Source organism: Engraulis encrasicolus, chromosome 19 (assembly GCF_034702125.1).
Source record: "Engraulis encrasicolus isolate BLACKSEA-1 chromosome 19, IST_EnEncr_1.0, whole genome shotgun sequence".
Lineage (NCBI taxonomy): Eukaryota > Metazoa > Chordata > Actinopteri > Clupeiformes > Engraulidae > Engraulis > Engraulis encrasicolus.
In genome coordinates, this window is record NC_085875.1 from 35455777 (window position 1) to 35471239 (window position 15463).

Consider the following 15463-nt stretch of genomic DNA (forward strand, 5'->3'; position numbering starts at 1 on the left):
GAGCGAACAACGCGTTTTTCCTCTGTACGTCATCAAGTTCGCTCAGGCATGATACAATAGTAGCCACTTGAGCTGCGCTGTGCCATTATGTCAATGACTTTTTTTATTTTTGGGGTTGTTGAGCGACACTAGTCATCCGGACTGCAAATGGGCCCCAACGGGGGCTCCTAACATGGCTGGCCGGGGGCTTGGTGGAGTTTGGGAAGCGTAAATGGACTTACTTGGCATTACCGGGGCCATCCCTCTTCCTCTTGAACATGTTGATGAGACTGTTGCTGCGGCAGGCGATCTTGCCGTCGCCCACGTGCATGCGCACCACGTCGGAGGTGGTGAAGGCGCTGCGCACGTTGCGCTCGGGCTTGGCGAGGATGATGTACATCTTGGGCGTGAACATGCAGCCCAGCGCCACGGTGACGCTCAGGCTCACGGAGAAGGACGTGGTGATGATCTTGTAGTTGGAGCCGAAGTAGATGGGCACGAAGGCCAGCCAGATGATGCAGGTGGTGTACATGGTGAAGGCGATGTACTTGGCCTCGTTGAAGTTGGCCGGCACGTTGCGCGTCTTGAAGGCATAATATGTGCAGCTGAGGATCAGCAGGCCGTTGTAGCCCAGCGGCGCCACCATGCCCATGTTGGAGGTATTGCAGATCAGGAAGACCTCGCGGATGCTGGGGTAGAACTTGACCGGCGCCGGAGGCTCCAGGATGATGAGCGTGACCTGCATGCCGCAAGAAACACAAAAAACACAAACACTTTTCTTTTCTAGTCTCTTTTCGGTAACACTTTACTTGACGCCGGTGTCATAAGCATGTCATTACAGTGTCATAATAGTATCTATCTTATCTTATCTCATATCTTATCTTATCTCATGTCTTATCTTATCTGATCTTATCTGATCTTATCTCATATCTTATCTCCTCTTGTCTTACCTCCAGTATGAGCTGTATGCTGATGAGGAGGGAGGCGATCACCACCTGGGCCCAGGCACTCATGAAGCTTATCTTATCTTATCTTATCTTATCTTATCTTATCTTATCTTATCTTATCTTATCTTATCTTATCTTATCTTATCTTATCTTATCTTATCTCATCTCATATCTCATCTCATATCTCATATCTCATATCTCATCTCATCTCTTATCGTAATGTTATCTTCTCATCTCATCTGATCTTGTCTTACCTCCAGTATGAGCTGTATGCTGATGAGGACGGAGGCGATCACCACCTGGGCCCAGGCGCTCATGAAGCGCGGCTTGCGCGTGCAGATCTTCTTCTTGCTGCCGGCCAGGATGCGCGCGATGCGGTTGGTCTTGGTGACGAGCGCCGAGTAGCACATGGCACTGGAGAGGCCCACCAGGAGGCGCTGCAGGTAGCAGGAGGCCACGGTCGGCCGGGCGATCAGCGTGAACGGGCAGATGTAGCCTAGGAAGATGCCCGCCAGGATGATGTAGCAGAGCTCGCGCGACGACGACTTGACCACCGGTGTGTCCTTGTAGAGGATGAAGATGAAGGTGACGAAGCTGGTGACCAGGATGCCCAGGCAGGAGAAGACCACCGCCACGATGGACTCCGGGTTACTCCACTCCAGGTAGCGCAGGGGAATGGCCAAGCAGCCTGGAGAGAGGCAGAGAGAAGACAAAAAAAACACGCACTAGATTTAGACATGTTGTTTAGGAAAAAATGAGTTTTTTTAAGATGTTTTTTTGGTCTTTTTGACTTTATTTATGATAGGACAGTGAAAGTGGTGACAGGAAGCGAGTGGGGAGAGAGAGACGGGGAAGGGCCGGCAAAGAACCTGGGCCGGGAATCGAACCCAGGTCAGCCATATGGTAGACGAGTGCCCTACCATTAGGCCACAGTAGGGCAAAAAAAATAAATACATAAAACCCACTAGGTTTAGGCATGTTGTTTAGAAAGAATGAGTTTCTAGTTTCCAGGTTTTCTTGTGAGCAGATGGAGAGTGGCAAAACACTAGCCAGGCCATGCCCTCATCAGGGGTGTAGTGGGCATGGTACGCAGTCGACCCACTTCTCCAGAAGTGAGATTTAAAAATAATATTCTGCCCATGTTTGAATACAAAAGGAATGATCCCATAGCAGTATTGCAGGTGATTGACCAAACAGATGAAAACGGAGAAGCAATGACAGTAGATTAAGGACAGTTGGGGGGTTTGACATGATAAGTTGCCTAATTATTTGATGACGTTAAAAATCGCGTACCCCCACTTTAAAAATCCCCACTACACCACTGGCCCTCGTAGTGACGCAACACCATTGATGTTACTTATAGTCAGGCCAAGAGCAATGTAAATATCATTTCTGATCTCCAGGAAAATCGGGAACTCCACTCACTTTTGCCAGAAACCAGTCAACCAGCAGAAAACTAGGGAGGCGGGTCAAACATGCCGTTTGGGAAACGTTAATTGTTATGCTCTTGGTCAGACCAAGTCTCGAAGAGATTTGAAACTCGATGATAATCAGGCTAGCTAAACACATCAATAATGACTGAAATGAAGCGCAGTGTTGGGAGACAGTTTCATGGTGATGGTCGAGACCTTTATATTATACAGTTTGATTCAATAAACTGCCTGAGACAATGCCAAGTTGGCACATCCTTCTCAGGTGTCAGTCTTTATTTCAAGAAAAAATCATGACAAATGTAACTGAAGCGTCTCATTTGACTCGTGGTCAATTTTTAATGCCTTTTGGAGTGCAGGGCTGGAGACAAAAGCATGTCAGAGTGATAGAGGAAGACCCGGATCTCTTCCAGTACATGTGACCCGCTGAGAGCAGAAACCATTACATATTTATACTCATGAAAATACTGTAGCTGCCCGAGGAGGGTGCTGGGACCCGTTCGCGCTCTCTCTCTCTGGCGCGCACAGTTGGCCATGAATTAAAAATGGCCGTTGGAAGATTTTTTTTTCCTTTGGATTGCCACTCCGTTAAGCTTTTCTGTTCAAAAATCCATGCCTGCCTGCATGGGCCCAGCCCCATCCAATGCACCAAAAGCTGAAGTAGGTTTTCAGTCCAACTATAAATAAACAGGTTCTCTCTCTCTCTTTCTCTCTCTCTCTCTCTCTCTCTCTCTCTCTCTCTCTCTCTCTCTCTCTCTCTCTCTCTCTCTCTCTCTCTCTCTCTCTCTTTCTCTCTGTGGAAAGCTGACCAGTGAAACGGAGACCAGCAGCCCCAGCCTAGGAGACAGAGCACTGCAGTAAAGCCCTCCCAAGCCAGAGCCAACGTTCACCACTGATGCTCTACTTACGGATTAAAAACTATACCTGTATAGGATTACAGTAATATTGAAGGATTGCTACTATATTTTGTATATAGTATACAACTATAAATACAACATACCACTTCACTTTATAGTTGCAAAGAAAGCACAGAGTGCTAGCGAGCCGTTCATCACTGATGCTCTGCTGAAGGTTTTTAGCTGTGCACTGCAGCTACGGAACCAGGAGCTGTTGAAATACCTAATGCTCCGGCTGTTTGATCAAAGAACTGGGGAAATACGTATCGTTTTCAATTTCACCTTCCAGTTAAATATAGATTGCCGTTTAAATAGGGCGGGAGAGGGACTGTATTATTTCAAATACTCTCTGGCAGTTGCTGTGCAGGTCCTTCATCAGCACATGATTGCCATTCTGCCTCTGACTTTGTACTTGCGCTAATTTTTCTCAAAGGATTTTTTCTTGGATTCTTAGCTTCTCTACTTATTTAATCCCTTTAGGAAGCTTTAGACAGCAGTGTTATGTAGGCTACGTGAAAAGTACCGTAATGCGATGTGAAATGAAATGCCTAAATGGCTGCTGGTATGGAACGAGGCCGGGCGAAGGCATTCAACTTGAAGCTGTTAGAGTCAATGGCATGGTTGAATGCTACAGTTAAATGGCCTATTCTTCCTGACAGCTATTGTAACCAATCCCCTGGGACAAATGGCACCCTCTCTGGCTTTCGCTCATGCTCAGTAATCGGCAACAGTAGTTTCAACACGGTCCAGCGGCATTAACAAATGAGGCAAAACACCAACACACTCTTCCCTGCCAATTATTTAGTGAGCACACAGCGCAACAAATTAACTGGGGCTACTCCTGTGCAGGGTATTTGCCAGAATTAGATAAACTGCAGTTGCTGATGTCACCTTTTTGGTGTTTCAGCATTTAAGCAAGTTTTAATCTGACAGATTTCCTCATTGACTTATTTTGGTCTGGTGTGCTGTAGATGCATCTGGTGCTTTCGGCCAGGCAAAATAAAACATAAGATGCCTCTAGATGCCTATTCATTTGCTTACATAGTCATATTAAAGCTAAATTTACATACAGTCATAAATGTATACTGTATTAATGTTGTTGAAGAACAAATGTACCCTATTAGTTTAATGACTACATGTGCTTCTCTGATTTTAAAACAGTAACTCTTGCTTTAAGCTCGGACCTCTGAAATATATCCTAGCTAAAATGCACCATCATTTAGATAGATGTGCAAACCCTGAACTTAACAATCAGACAGTAATGGTTTGATCAAAGGCCACTGTCTGGGTATTGATTTGAGCAAATGGTAAAATATTTCTTACACTAGGCCAACGTCCGGTTATGTTGCTTTTAGAGGATTTCTTAAAGTGGATCAAACAGACCCATGAGACCTAGACTGCATTACTCCTAAAATCATGTAAGATTGCAGAAGATGAAAGAAAATGGAACATGAGTGGTACAAAATATATAATCAAATGAATAATATTGCGTTGATCTTTAGTAAGTGCAACACATTTTGATTGATGGACAAATTATGAATGCATGAATGAATGCATTGCCTTTGATTGCATTTTGCATTTGATGAAAATGACGGGGAAACAATATTATTCAGTTTTGTAGCAGAAGTATTTTGAGGTGTGATTGTGTACTAATTAAAAAAAACTAGTGTTTATCCATGGCAGAAGAGCTGTTTACTAAACAAAATATTTCCACCCAGGGCCGCTGACAGCTTTGGCTGGGCCCAGGACAAAAGTTCCCCCAATAATAAATTCAATGTAAAGAAGACCCAATTATGGGCCCCCAATGTCCCTGGGCTCGGGACAACTGACCCCTTTGTCCCCCCGTGTCAGCTTCCCTGAATCCACCAACACGGCCTCAGACAGGTTATCATCCTCACCTCTTGTTTGTCACATGGTTAAAGCCGTGTCTGCCTAACGCGCTGGCTGTCACTGTCACTGAGACTCAGGGCTGAGCTGGGTGACTGACAGGCAGCTGGTATGCAAATGCCATCTCTCCTGACAGGGTCAGACTCCGCTCGGGTGGATAGATACACCGGCTGCCATCTTCCTTAAAGCTAACACCTGCCTGTTCCTCATAAGATATTAGGAGATGGTATTTAAAAACACACACATGCATTCGCTATATAGGCCATACTGTAAAGATGCTGCATTGTCTTTGAGCATTACGGAGGGCCTTTGAAAATAGGACAGGCTGCTTGCGGTGTGAAGTAGGCCTGTCAAGGGGCACAAGAGAAGGAGAGAGAGAGAGAGAGAGAGAGAGAGAGAGAGAGAGAGAGAGAGAGAGAGAGAAAGAGAGAAGGAGAGAGAGAAAGAAAGAGTCTCTGCTATGATGAATGGCCTTCAAATGCCATGGGAAAGCTCTGAAAATAGGACACATTTCAGGTTTGCTACCCACCATAGCCAGGTATCCTAGCCATGCAAACGATGATCTCACGGACAGACAGCTGAACACCCCTTATTGTACTCCCTGCATCTCGGTATGCAGTGACTCCATCCATGCACGGCTGAAGATTATTTTTATTCTATTTTAATATTTTTTGAGGGTTTTTTCAACTTCATTTGGATAGTACAGCGAAAAGAATGGGATAGGAAGCGATTGGGGAGATAGAGATGGGGAAGGATCGGCACATGACCCGAGCTGGAATCGAATCTGGGTTGCCGACGTAGTAACCCAGTGCGCTACCGCACAGGCCACGGCAGGGCCAGCTGAAGATTCTTATACACCCATTCATGTGATGATGTGAACCATTAGTGACTCATGAGTCATTCAGGTCTCACTCTGTCCCGCGTGTTCATCTGGTCAGTGAGTAGTGGAGTGGCATGTTAAACCGGTCAAGGTCAAGGTCAAAGTCAAGGTCTTGGGACATCATGCCCAGATCAACGAGAATATTGTTCGATGCTCCCAGACAAAGTTTAATGGCACAACGTTTCGGACTCTCAGTCCTTCATCACAGTGAACAGTGTTGCGGACCTATATTTTCCTTTCAATGATATTTTGTGTGGTCCAGCACATGTGCTACTGATGTGCGCGCATTCTCTGACTTTTTGGATAGCACCAAGAATATTGTCAGTGACCACATTGTAATTTTACTGCTTAGCACTTCTGGTTAGGATTTGTTCCCATGATTTCTCACAGGACAAGGACAACTTCTGGGATCAAGGCACAAGTAATTGGCAAAGGCAATCATTCATATAACAGGCAATACAACACAAAATGGCAATAATTTGTACTGTTAAGCTTTTCGGTTCCTTCTAAATGGCCTTGCTGTGATTGCATAGAGATTATTTAGGGATGAAAGGGGCACTATTTCCTAGCCTGATTATCATCGACTTTCAAATCTCTTCGAGATGTGGTCTGACCAAGAGCATAACAATTAGCATTTCCCAAACGGTATGGTTGCCCCACCTCCCTTAGTTTGCTAATGGTTGTTTGCTTCCTTACAAGTGGGAGGAGTTTACATTTTTTTGGGAGCTCAGAAACAATATTTGTATTGCTCTTGGCCTAACTAGAAGCAACGTTGAAGGTGTTAGGTCACTAGGAGGGCGTGGCCCGGCTAGGTATTTCCACTTTAGGGGGAAGACTGAGGGGGGGTGGCGGGGAATGATTATGATGACAATGAAGAAGTCATTACAAAGAAAATAAAAAAGAATGAAGTACAGGGGGAGGACAACAGATGGAGATGAATGCATGAGAAGAACTGGTATCTGATCAAGCTTACAGTCATGGAGAGCAAACAAGGGCGAATGACAGCGACAGAGGTAGAGGGAGAGAGCAAGAGAAATCGAAAGAAAGAAAGAAAGAAAGAAAGAAAGAAAGAAAGAAAGAAAGAAAGAAAGAAAGAAATAAAGAAAGGCAGACAGACAGACAGACAGACAGATAGAAGACAGAAACAGCAAAGACTGGACAAAAGAAAACAGAGGGAGACAGAAAGACAAAAAAAGACAGAGAGGCAGAGACAGACACAGAAGGATGAGTAGAGGAAGGAATGTCTCTGGATGTCTTGTACCTTCCAACTCGTCGTCGGGCCACCAGCCCAGCTCGCAGGCCTTGCATGTGAACTCGTCCTGGATGATCTCGTTGTCTTTGCACGCGCTGCAGATCCAGCAGCAGCTCACCTCCCCTTTCCTGATCACCTGCACCCCGGGGGACAGGACAGCCAAGACAATGTCAGACATTATCGATTTATTTGCACTGTGCACATGAATATGAAGTAGGGTGCATCAAACGTCCCTCAAAAATGAAAACTTTGCAATATCCTTCTCTGATCGTGCAGAATTGTTCCTTTGCACTATCATAACTCCCTTGTAAATTTCTAGCAAATTTGATTGATGTTAAAGGGTGGCACAATAGGCTTGAGATTTTGAATGGCAGTGAATGGGCATTTTTAGCCAAATCTGTGCATAGTGTATTTTGAGACTGTTGTGATCAAAAACAATAAGGGTCATTTGGAAGAATGCTCCAGTCCACTTCCTCAGGACATTATCGATTTATTTGCACTGTGCACATGACATGAATATGGAAACTAGCTGTAGCATAATCCCAATGGAATGTCAATCATTTAAATTATTGAGTGACACTGATTCATTTCTTTCATTCCTTCTCTTAAAAACACTCCCTGCTCAATTTGTGCTAAATTCCCCATATACAGTAACGCTGCACATGACTCAGTGTGCTTGCAAACATGTCGTCCGCCTTTTACTGTGAGATAACAAGTTACGGAATGGGGTTACTGTCTACATCAATAAATAAACAAACAGATAAGAGGGATTCTCTAAAATATTCTTGCAGTGATCCATTCATCCTGCATAGCAAATCCTGAGCCTTTGGATTGCACGTCCAACAGCGACTGCGTTTTTGTAAATGAATTCAGAGTGGATTGTGCTGTCTGGAAGGGGAATGCCACAAACTGCAGAGAACAAGGCCAATTAACCTTGAGGACAGCCTTGGTCTCCACTGAGCCATAACTACAAGACGGCACAGCACAGCCTGAGTCATGACAGCATCATTCTTCAGGAGCAGGGCAAGAGCAGCGGGACGGGGCGGCCCTATGATGGTCAACACTGTACGGGTGTCTTAACCATCAGGCTAGTTGTGTACGCCATCAGAGCTATTTTACATTCTACTATTCTCACTGAGTCCACTTTCTAGACAATGTCTCTCTCTTCTAGGCAGTGTCTCTTTTTACTGCCGCCAATGAGGTTAAGTTTTCGGTCTGTTTGTCTGTTTGTTTGTCAGCAGGATAGTTAAAAAACTTATGAACAGATTTGGATGAAACTTTGTGGAGTTGTTGGAAATGACCAAATAAAGAAGTGATTAAATTCTGGTGGTGATCTGAATCAAGAACCGGAACCAGGATGTTTTTAAAGATTCTTCACCATTGCTAGCCTACAAATCTAGATGCGCCCCTAGTGACCACAAATTGAGCTGCGGGACAAGGCGAATTTTGACATTCCAGTTTCTAACGCCACACTAAGAGGGCAGAAAGACTTAGAAGAATAATAGGGTGTAACATAGTCAAATGTTCTCTGAAACTGCTTCCTAACTCTCTGAGTGCATTTCTAGTTTTCTCATTGTAATTAGCATCAATCAACATCTTCGGTAAACGGTTACCATCTAAATGCAATACCGTACATGTTAATGTAAAGAGAAACTTTAGATGCAAAGACTTAAGGAAATCCAAGGCACTCTCCTTTAGAAAAAGTTAAAAAGCCTTTATTGTGATGGCTTGGTCATACTAGACATTTAAAAGTCTCCAACATGTTTCGGCAGTCATGCCTTCTTCAGGGAGTTAAAGAGAAACTTTGTGGCTGTCAAATTGTTTTTAAATATATTTTGATGGGCTTTAATACCTTTATTCACAGCAAAGTGAAGATTTATGACAAGATAATATAATAAAAGCCGGGCTTTTTTGTCTGGCTTTTAGACCTCTATTATATTAAATGAGTACGGAGAGGGGGACGGTGAAAGATGGGGAAACAACCTTGGGTCGGAGAACCCAGGTCCCTGGCGTAATGCTCCAGCACCCTAGCCAAACAACCCCCCCTCCCCGAGACTTGCTTACCTTGATCTCGCCCCTCTCGCAGGGCTCGCTGCAGACGGAGCGCACCATCTCGCTGCGGTTCATCTGCAGCATGGTGTCGTCCATACTCAGCATCCCCTCGTGCCACGAGCCCACGTTGATGTAGTCGTACACTCCCGAGTCCACCAGCTGCAGGTTCATGATGTCATACCTGATGGGAACAAAGTCATATATATGACATTACACTCTACATTGAAAGTCAATTTTCCAATTTGGTGCAGGCGTCACTCTTAATTATTTAAACTCTGAGTCAGGGTGCTGACCCAAATGTTCAATTCAATGTTTCAAGAAGGAGGCCGCACCTTGCATACGTAGCAGTGTTTTTAGTGCAATAAAAACAATGCTATGCAAGGTGCGGCCTCCTTCTTCAAACACTCTACATTGGAATCAATATGGGCTTTTCCTGTTTTCAACGTACTGTAGATTTGGTCAGCACTCTACGGAAAGCAAACACCATTTGCTTGCTCTAAACCTTCAGAGCTTTTGTCATTCACCCTCTACATTCTCATGGACTACACGAGTCTACTCCTGGTATTACAGTCCATACATTGTAGTATCACCTGTAAGGGACTTTTTCCATTAGCTTCCCATGCGGAAATAACAGACAAAAACTAAGTAGTATTCATCTAAATATACGTGTATGCCATATTATGATTTACTACTGAAAGTGGTCCCTTTTGATGTTTCATCATACAAAATGATTTGGTGAAACTTACATAAATATAGTATAGTGAAGTAATGCCTCACCCATGCAAGGGGGTAGCCCCCAGTGGCTCCCCAAGGGAGCAGTGCAGCGGGATGGTACCATGCTCAGGGTACCTGAGTCATGGAGGAGGATGGGGGAGAACACTGGTTAATTATTCCCCTCACTAACCTGGTGGGTCGGGAATCGAACCGGCAATCTCATAAATGTCTGACACTCTAACCGCTCACCAATGACTATATCCAAACAGAAAACATGTATATTTGTGGGAATTTACATATAAAATGCATATACATTTGATACTGAAAATTAGAATTAAAAACTATAAACATTATATGAAGCATTCAAAGAAAGTAATTGTATCATACACATTATCTGCAAATATCATGTACAATTTGTGCTTTATTCATACTAGTTTCACCTAATAATTCTGTATGAGGAAACACCAATAGGGAATTTCAGGAGTAAATCATAAATGGCATACACAGTCTATAGATACTTCTACAAGGATTTACTGCTGAGGCAATGTAAAGTTCTTTACCATTTTCTTTATATGGGTTTGTTCATCTATGTTGTTAAAGATTTACTTTTTTAAGGATACTCTATGACGGACTGTTGTCATATACAGCTTTTGCAGTTGCAAAACTTTTTGTTGTTTATGTATGTTTGATGTTACACAAATTTACCAAGAAATATATATCTATTATCTTATATATTATATTTCTATTTCTATTTTCACAAATCTTGTAGATTTTATAGGAAACTTGTAAATATTGTGCATGATTTTTATCCTTTCCATATGGGTTCTCTGGCCAGTATGGCAAATTATTGGTGAGTCTTAATTTCCAGACCCTTACATGTCAGGGTTATCTATCTAATATTGTTTCTTTGGCAACACTTTACTTGACGCCGGTGTCATAAGCATGTCATTACAGTGTCATAATAGTGTCATAATAGTGTTATGCACGTGTCATAAACATTATGTCCATGTCATAAACATTTTATGACTGTTGGCCTTATGTGACATTCGGTTATGGCAAGGTTGTCTTTGCCATAACCGAATGTCACTTAAGGCCAAGAATCATAACATATTTATGACATGGACATAATGTTTATGACTTATCTATGACTGTGTTATGACACTATTATGACACTGTAATGACATGCTTATGACACCCTCGTGTCACCCAGTGTTACTGTTTCTTTTTTAACGGAGTGTCGTGCATCACCAGCACGGCCGGATTATCCATAAGGGCCAGTGACACAGTGCCCAGGTGCACAAACAATTGACAGCCAGTTAGGTGGCACCACAAGACACAAACTTTACAAATATTGTTTATAAAGGTGGCACCTGTGAGATGTAGTGCCTAGGGGCATCGCAATGTCTTAATACGGTCCTGATCACCTGGCCAAATTATGGAATCACAAACTCACCTGCCGGGAGAGTCGCCATTCTCGTCGAAGCGGACGTCCTCTCCGGAGACGCCTGCGAAGTTGGTCGTCAGCAGGAAGTCCAGGAGTTTGCTGCCGTCAATGGGGTCCATGGCCTCGCACAGTCCGTCCATGCCCCCGCAAACGTGCTGGTGCATGTCGTGGAGGCCATGAGCCATGGCATAGATGGCATTGATGACAAACCCCATCTTACTGTCTTGCACATAGTTGTCCTCCAGACTCTCGTAACCTGCGCCCAACGGAGACCAAAACATTTTTAAACAAAAGATTTAAAAATGCTCAAAGATGCACATCTCATACATACATACATAAGGGGTGAATTTTCAGTTTTTCTTTAAGTAGACCTAGAGCATAATTATAGTTTGGTTACACAATAAACAAGACCATGCTATTAAATCAGATCAGCAAAAAAAAACACTGCAGAGTTAGATAGCATCTGATAAACAAAAGAAAGCAGAATTAGGTCAACATTAATGAGGATATACCATGGTGGTTTTAATAAAATAAAAAAAAGTTAACGATATTTTAACCTTGGGGGAGGTTAAAATGAGACTACAGCTTCAAGCCTCTTCTTTTCACAGCCAAATACATAATGCTGCTGCAGTGTGCGCATGAGATAACGAGTAATGATAGGGTGTCCAAAGAGTCATTATTATAATGCCGGAGCCACGGGCAGCAGTACAGGACATACAGTAGCCTATACTGGGCTGGTTTTGCAGCAGGAATGCGCATCAAAGGAGACACAGCCATGATATAGCACATCAAAGGCATGCTTGTTACTATGGAGCAGCGGGGGGAAAAAGACTGTTTCTGCAACCCGACTCAGCATTTAATTAGTAATGGACATTATGGTGACATTATTATTCATTGAAAATGTGTATTAATCATTTATTTGTGCTCTTCCTCCACCACGCCCCTACACTCCCCTCCTTCCACTCCCCCGTTGGTGCTACTGTATACTTTGTCTGGAGGAAAAAAAATAAACAGGCCAAAAGATTCCATGTCTTTAGATGGTAACGATGGTGAGGTCTTTCAGAGGACACCCTATCAATTAACCAGCCTTATTTTACTCCCAGCCAGCTAGAAGCACTAACAAGCACTGCAGAGCTGATATTTGTGTGATTATTTTCCAACATGACACACTGCGTGAGAGTATTATTGCCCCCAAAACACCGAACACAACGGAAATTCCCTCATTTACATTCAGGTGTTCTTCACAGCCCCACCCACATGTCTTCTACAAAATGGATGGACAATGGGCAGAGGGGGGTCAAGAAATGATGCTTTCGTTAGCAACACCAGATATCAACTACAGTCAGACACTGCACTCTGGAAAGCAAGCGCGTTGGGGCGTGGGGGATGGGGGTGGGGGGGTGCTGGGTGGGGGAGAGGCGCGCTTATACATGGACCAAAACATGCAGTGTTGTCGCTGCCCTACTTTTCCGGAAATCTTCAAAGCAAAAACTGTGATGTATTATTTTTCACAAGACGCTATTGATGCGGGCGACCTCCTTTTAAATAAACTTGATTATGTCAATCCCCAAGGACTGCAGCGAGGAAGAAAGTTGCTTATGCAACAATCTGGTCATATCAACCCATTTGCCTATTCTCAGTAAACTAACTGCACTGTTGCCCATAGTCTGAGGGTAAGCTGTTTGGCAGCATAATTAAAGCCATGATTGACAGAATATTTAAATCAATGCACATTCATTTGAAAACAGATGTCTGAGTCACTGTGATGGTTGACCTGTCCTTTCTAACATTGTCATGCAGCATGGGGATTAAAACACACAGTCTGTGCAAAAACTGATTCAAATGATGATACTTTAGGTGAAGCAGGAGCCACTGAAAGGGAGTTATGATTTAAACTGGCTGCAGTGACCCTACAGTGACACAGTAGAGTAGTCAGTGATTAAAGTAATATCTTACTGTAAAGTTCTCTCAGTGGGTACATTGTACAGTGATTCTTCACCAATCTTTAAAGTACATTAGCCCAAGGGCGCTGGAACAAGTTTTAAAGTGGTGGTTCATTTTTTTCTCCATTCTTTGGGCAATTTCTTAACAATGTCACTGCTGTACTGTACTCATTTGTCTGCAGTAAGAGTAGAGGAAGCCTCATTTAGGGAGCCCAAAAGTGGGGATGTGAATGCACCACTGCATCCCCCCTTCTGGCACCTACATGCATTAGCCCCGTCCTCATCCCACAGTATCACATTTTGAATATGTGCCTTGTGCTTGTTCTATTCTGAAATATTCTACTGAACCAGACAGTGGTGATGGTGCTGAGCTTCTATCATTACAGACAGAAGGAAGAGGTGTCTCTCAAAGCTCTCTGCCCCCTGTCCAGCTGATTCGGCTTCTTGGCTTCTCTCTCTCTCTCTCTCTCTCTCTCTCTCTCTCTCTCTCTCTCTCTCTCTTTCTCTCTCTCTCTCTCTCTCTCTCTCTCTCTCTCTCTCTCTCTCTCTCTCACACACACAAACACACACACACACACACACACACACACACACACACACACACACACACACACACACACACACACACACACACACACACACACACACACACACACACACACACACACACACACACACTGTACTATGAGGTGGTGTGAGTCCAAACTTTTTGCCAGTGGTCCTCCTCCTCCCCCACATGCAAACAGCAGCACAGCCAGTGGGCGCCTACTGCAGTGCATCATACACATGTTATTGGGATCTCCAAAAAAACAAATGTGTACCAACATACATACATACACAAAATGTGCAGAAAGAAACCTTAACTTAGAGTGTTCCCATACCAGTGCACATTAGCAACATCCCAATAACTGTATATAGTAGAGGTCAACAGATATATTAGATATAGATTATTGATTATCGATTAGGCTATCTATAGATTATAGATTAAAGATTATTAATTAGTATTAATGGGCCAAGAGATCAAAGGTCTGGTTATGAATAAAAATGTGTTTGATCTATTGACTGGTTTTAAGAGAGAGTTTAACCCAAAAAAAGTGAACTAATCTTTTTCTAAGGGTTACTTCCATGAAATGTTGGATATAAAGCAGAATATATCGACATAATGCGATGCTAGTAGGCTAATTGTTGTTTATTACAGCATATCCGTCGACCTCTATGTATATTCGGGAGGTGAAGTGGTTCAGTGTAGCCCATGTGGAGACACACTTACCATCTTGGAGCTCTAGATAAAAAACATAATAAAGGCGACAGAACAAGGAGACTATGACTGCATCTCTGTTAGAGGACTTCGAGGTCACAGGTGTGCATGGTGAAAGCTACACAACAACTTCAGTGTGGCACACAAACAACAACGAGAGAGAGCAAGAGTGGGTGAATGGCCTTTTGTGTTCAACAACAGGAGAGAAGGAGTAGGAAGAGAGGAAGGAAGACAAGAGTCGTTTTCAAGAGAGTAGAAGACATATATACACAGAAAGCGCATGGTGGTTGGTTGCCGGTGGTTAGGCCTACTTGCGTCTAACATGGTAATACAGTTGGTTTTATGCTACGTGTAAACTACTCCATGATATAAAATGTGCTCGGCATGCCTGATTATATTTACGTTTTGTATCTATGAAATGCCATGCTTCAACTATTTTTGTCCATCCGTAACTGATACGGCTCTGATACTTAGGCCAAGTGCCCAAACTTGTCTGTATGAAATTATCCCAGAAACGTAAATATACTGCAGACTCTGAGACCTTTCACTATTGTGAGTTTGTGCTTGTGTTTTCACTATTTTGAAAGCATGCTTTCTGAGCAATGTTTCAAGTGATCTAGAGCTTAAAGTGATCTACTTTTGGGGTCTATGTGAATAAAATAATGCCAATGTGCCATAAAAACTCAATTTACCTAGATCACCTTTTTGTTGGCGAGGTCGTCGAAGAGAGACAAACAGACATAGAACACGTCATGTTATTTGTATGATACATATGTTTACA

At 43.3% G+C, this 15463-nt stretch overlaps 1 protein-coding gene across 1 annotated transcript in view; it reads right to left on the reverse strand.

Annotated features, from left to right (window-relative positions):
• Positions 1-217: 217 nt before the first annotated feature.
• grm1b (glutamate receptor, metabotropic 1b) overlaps positions 218-15463 on the reverse strand; it is a 36055-nt gene continuing 20809 nt past the window's right edge. The window contains exons 4-8 of the mRNA XM_063224170.1: positions 11491-11737; positions 9336-9504; positions 7281-7407; positions 1181-1614; positions 218-718 (exon numbers count right to left, since the gene is read on the reverse strand). Coding sequence (XP_063080240.1) covers positions 218-718; positions 1181-1614; positions 7281-7407; positions 9336-9504; positions 11491-11737 — 1478 coding nt within the window. The remainder of the gene's footprint in view (positions 719-1180; positions 1615-7280; positions 7408-9335; positions 9505-11490; positions 11738-15463) is intronic.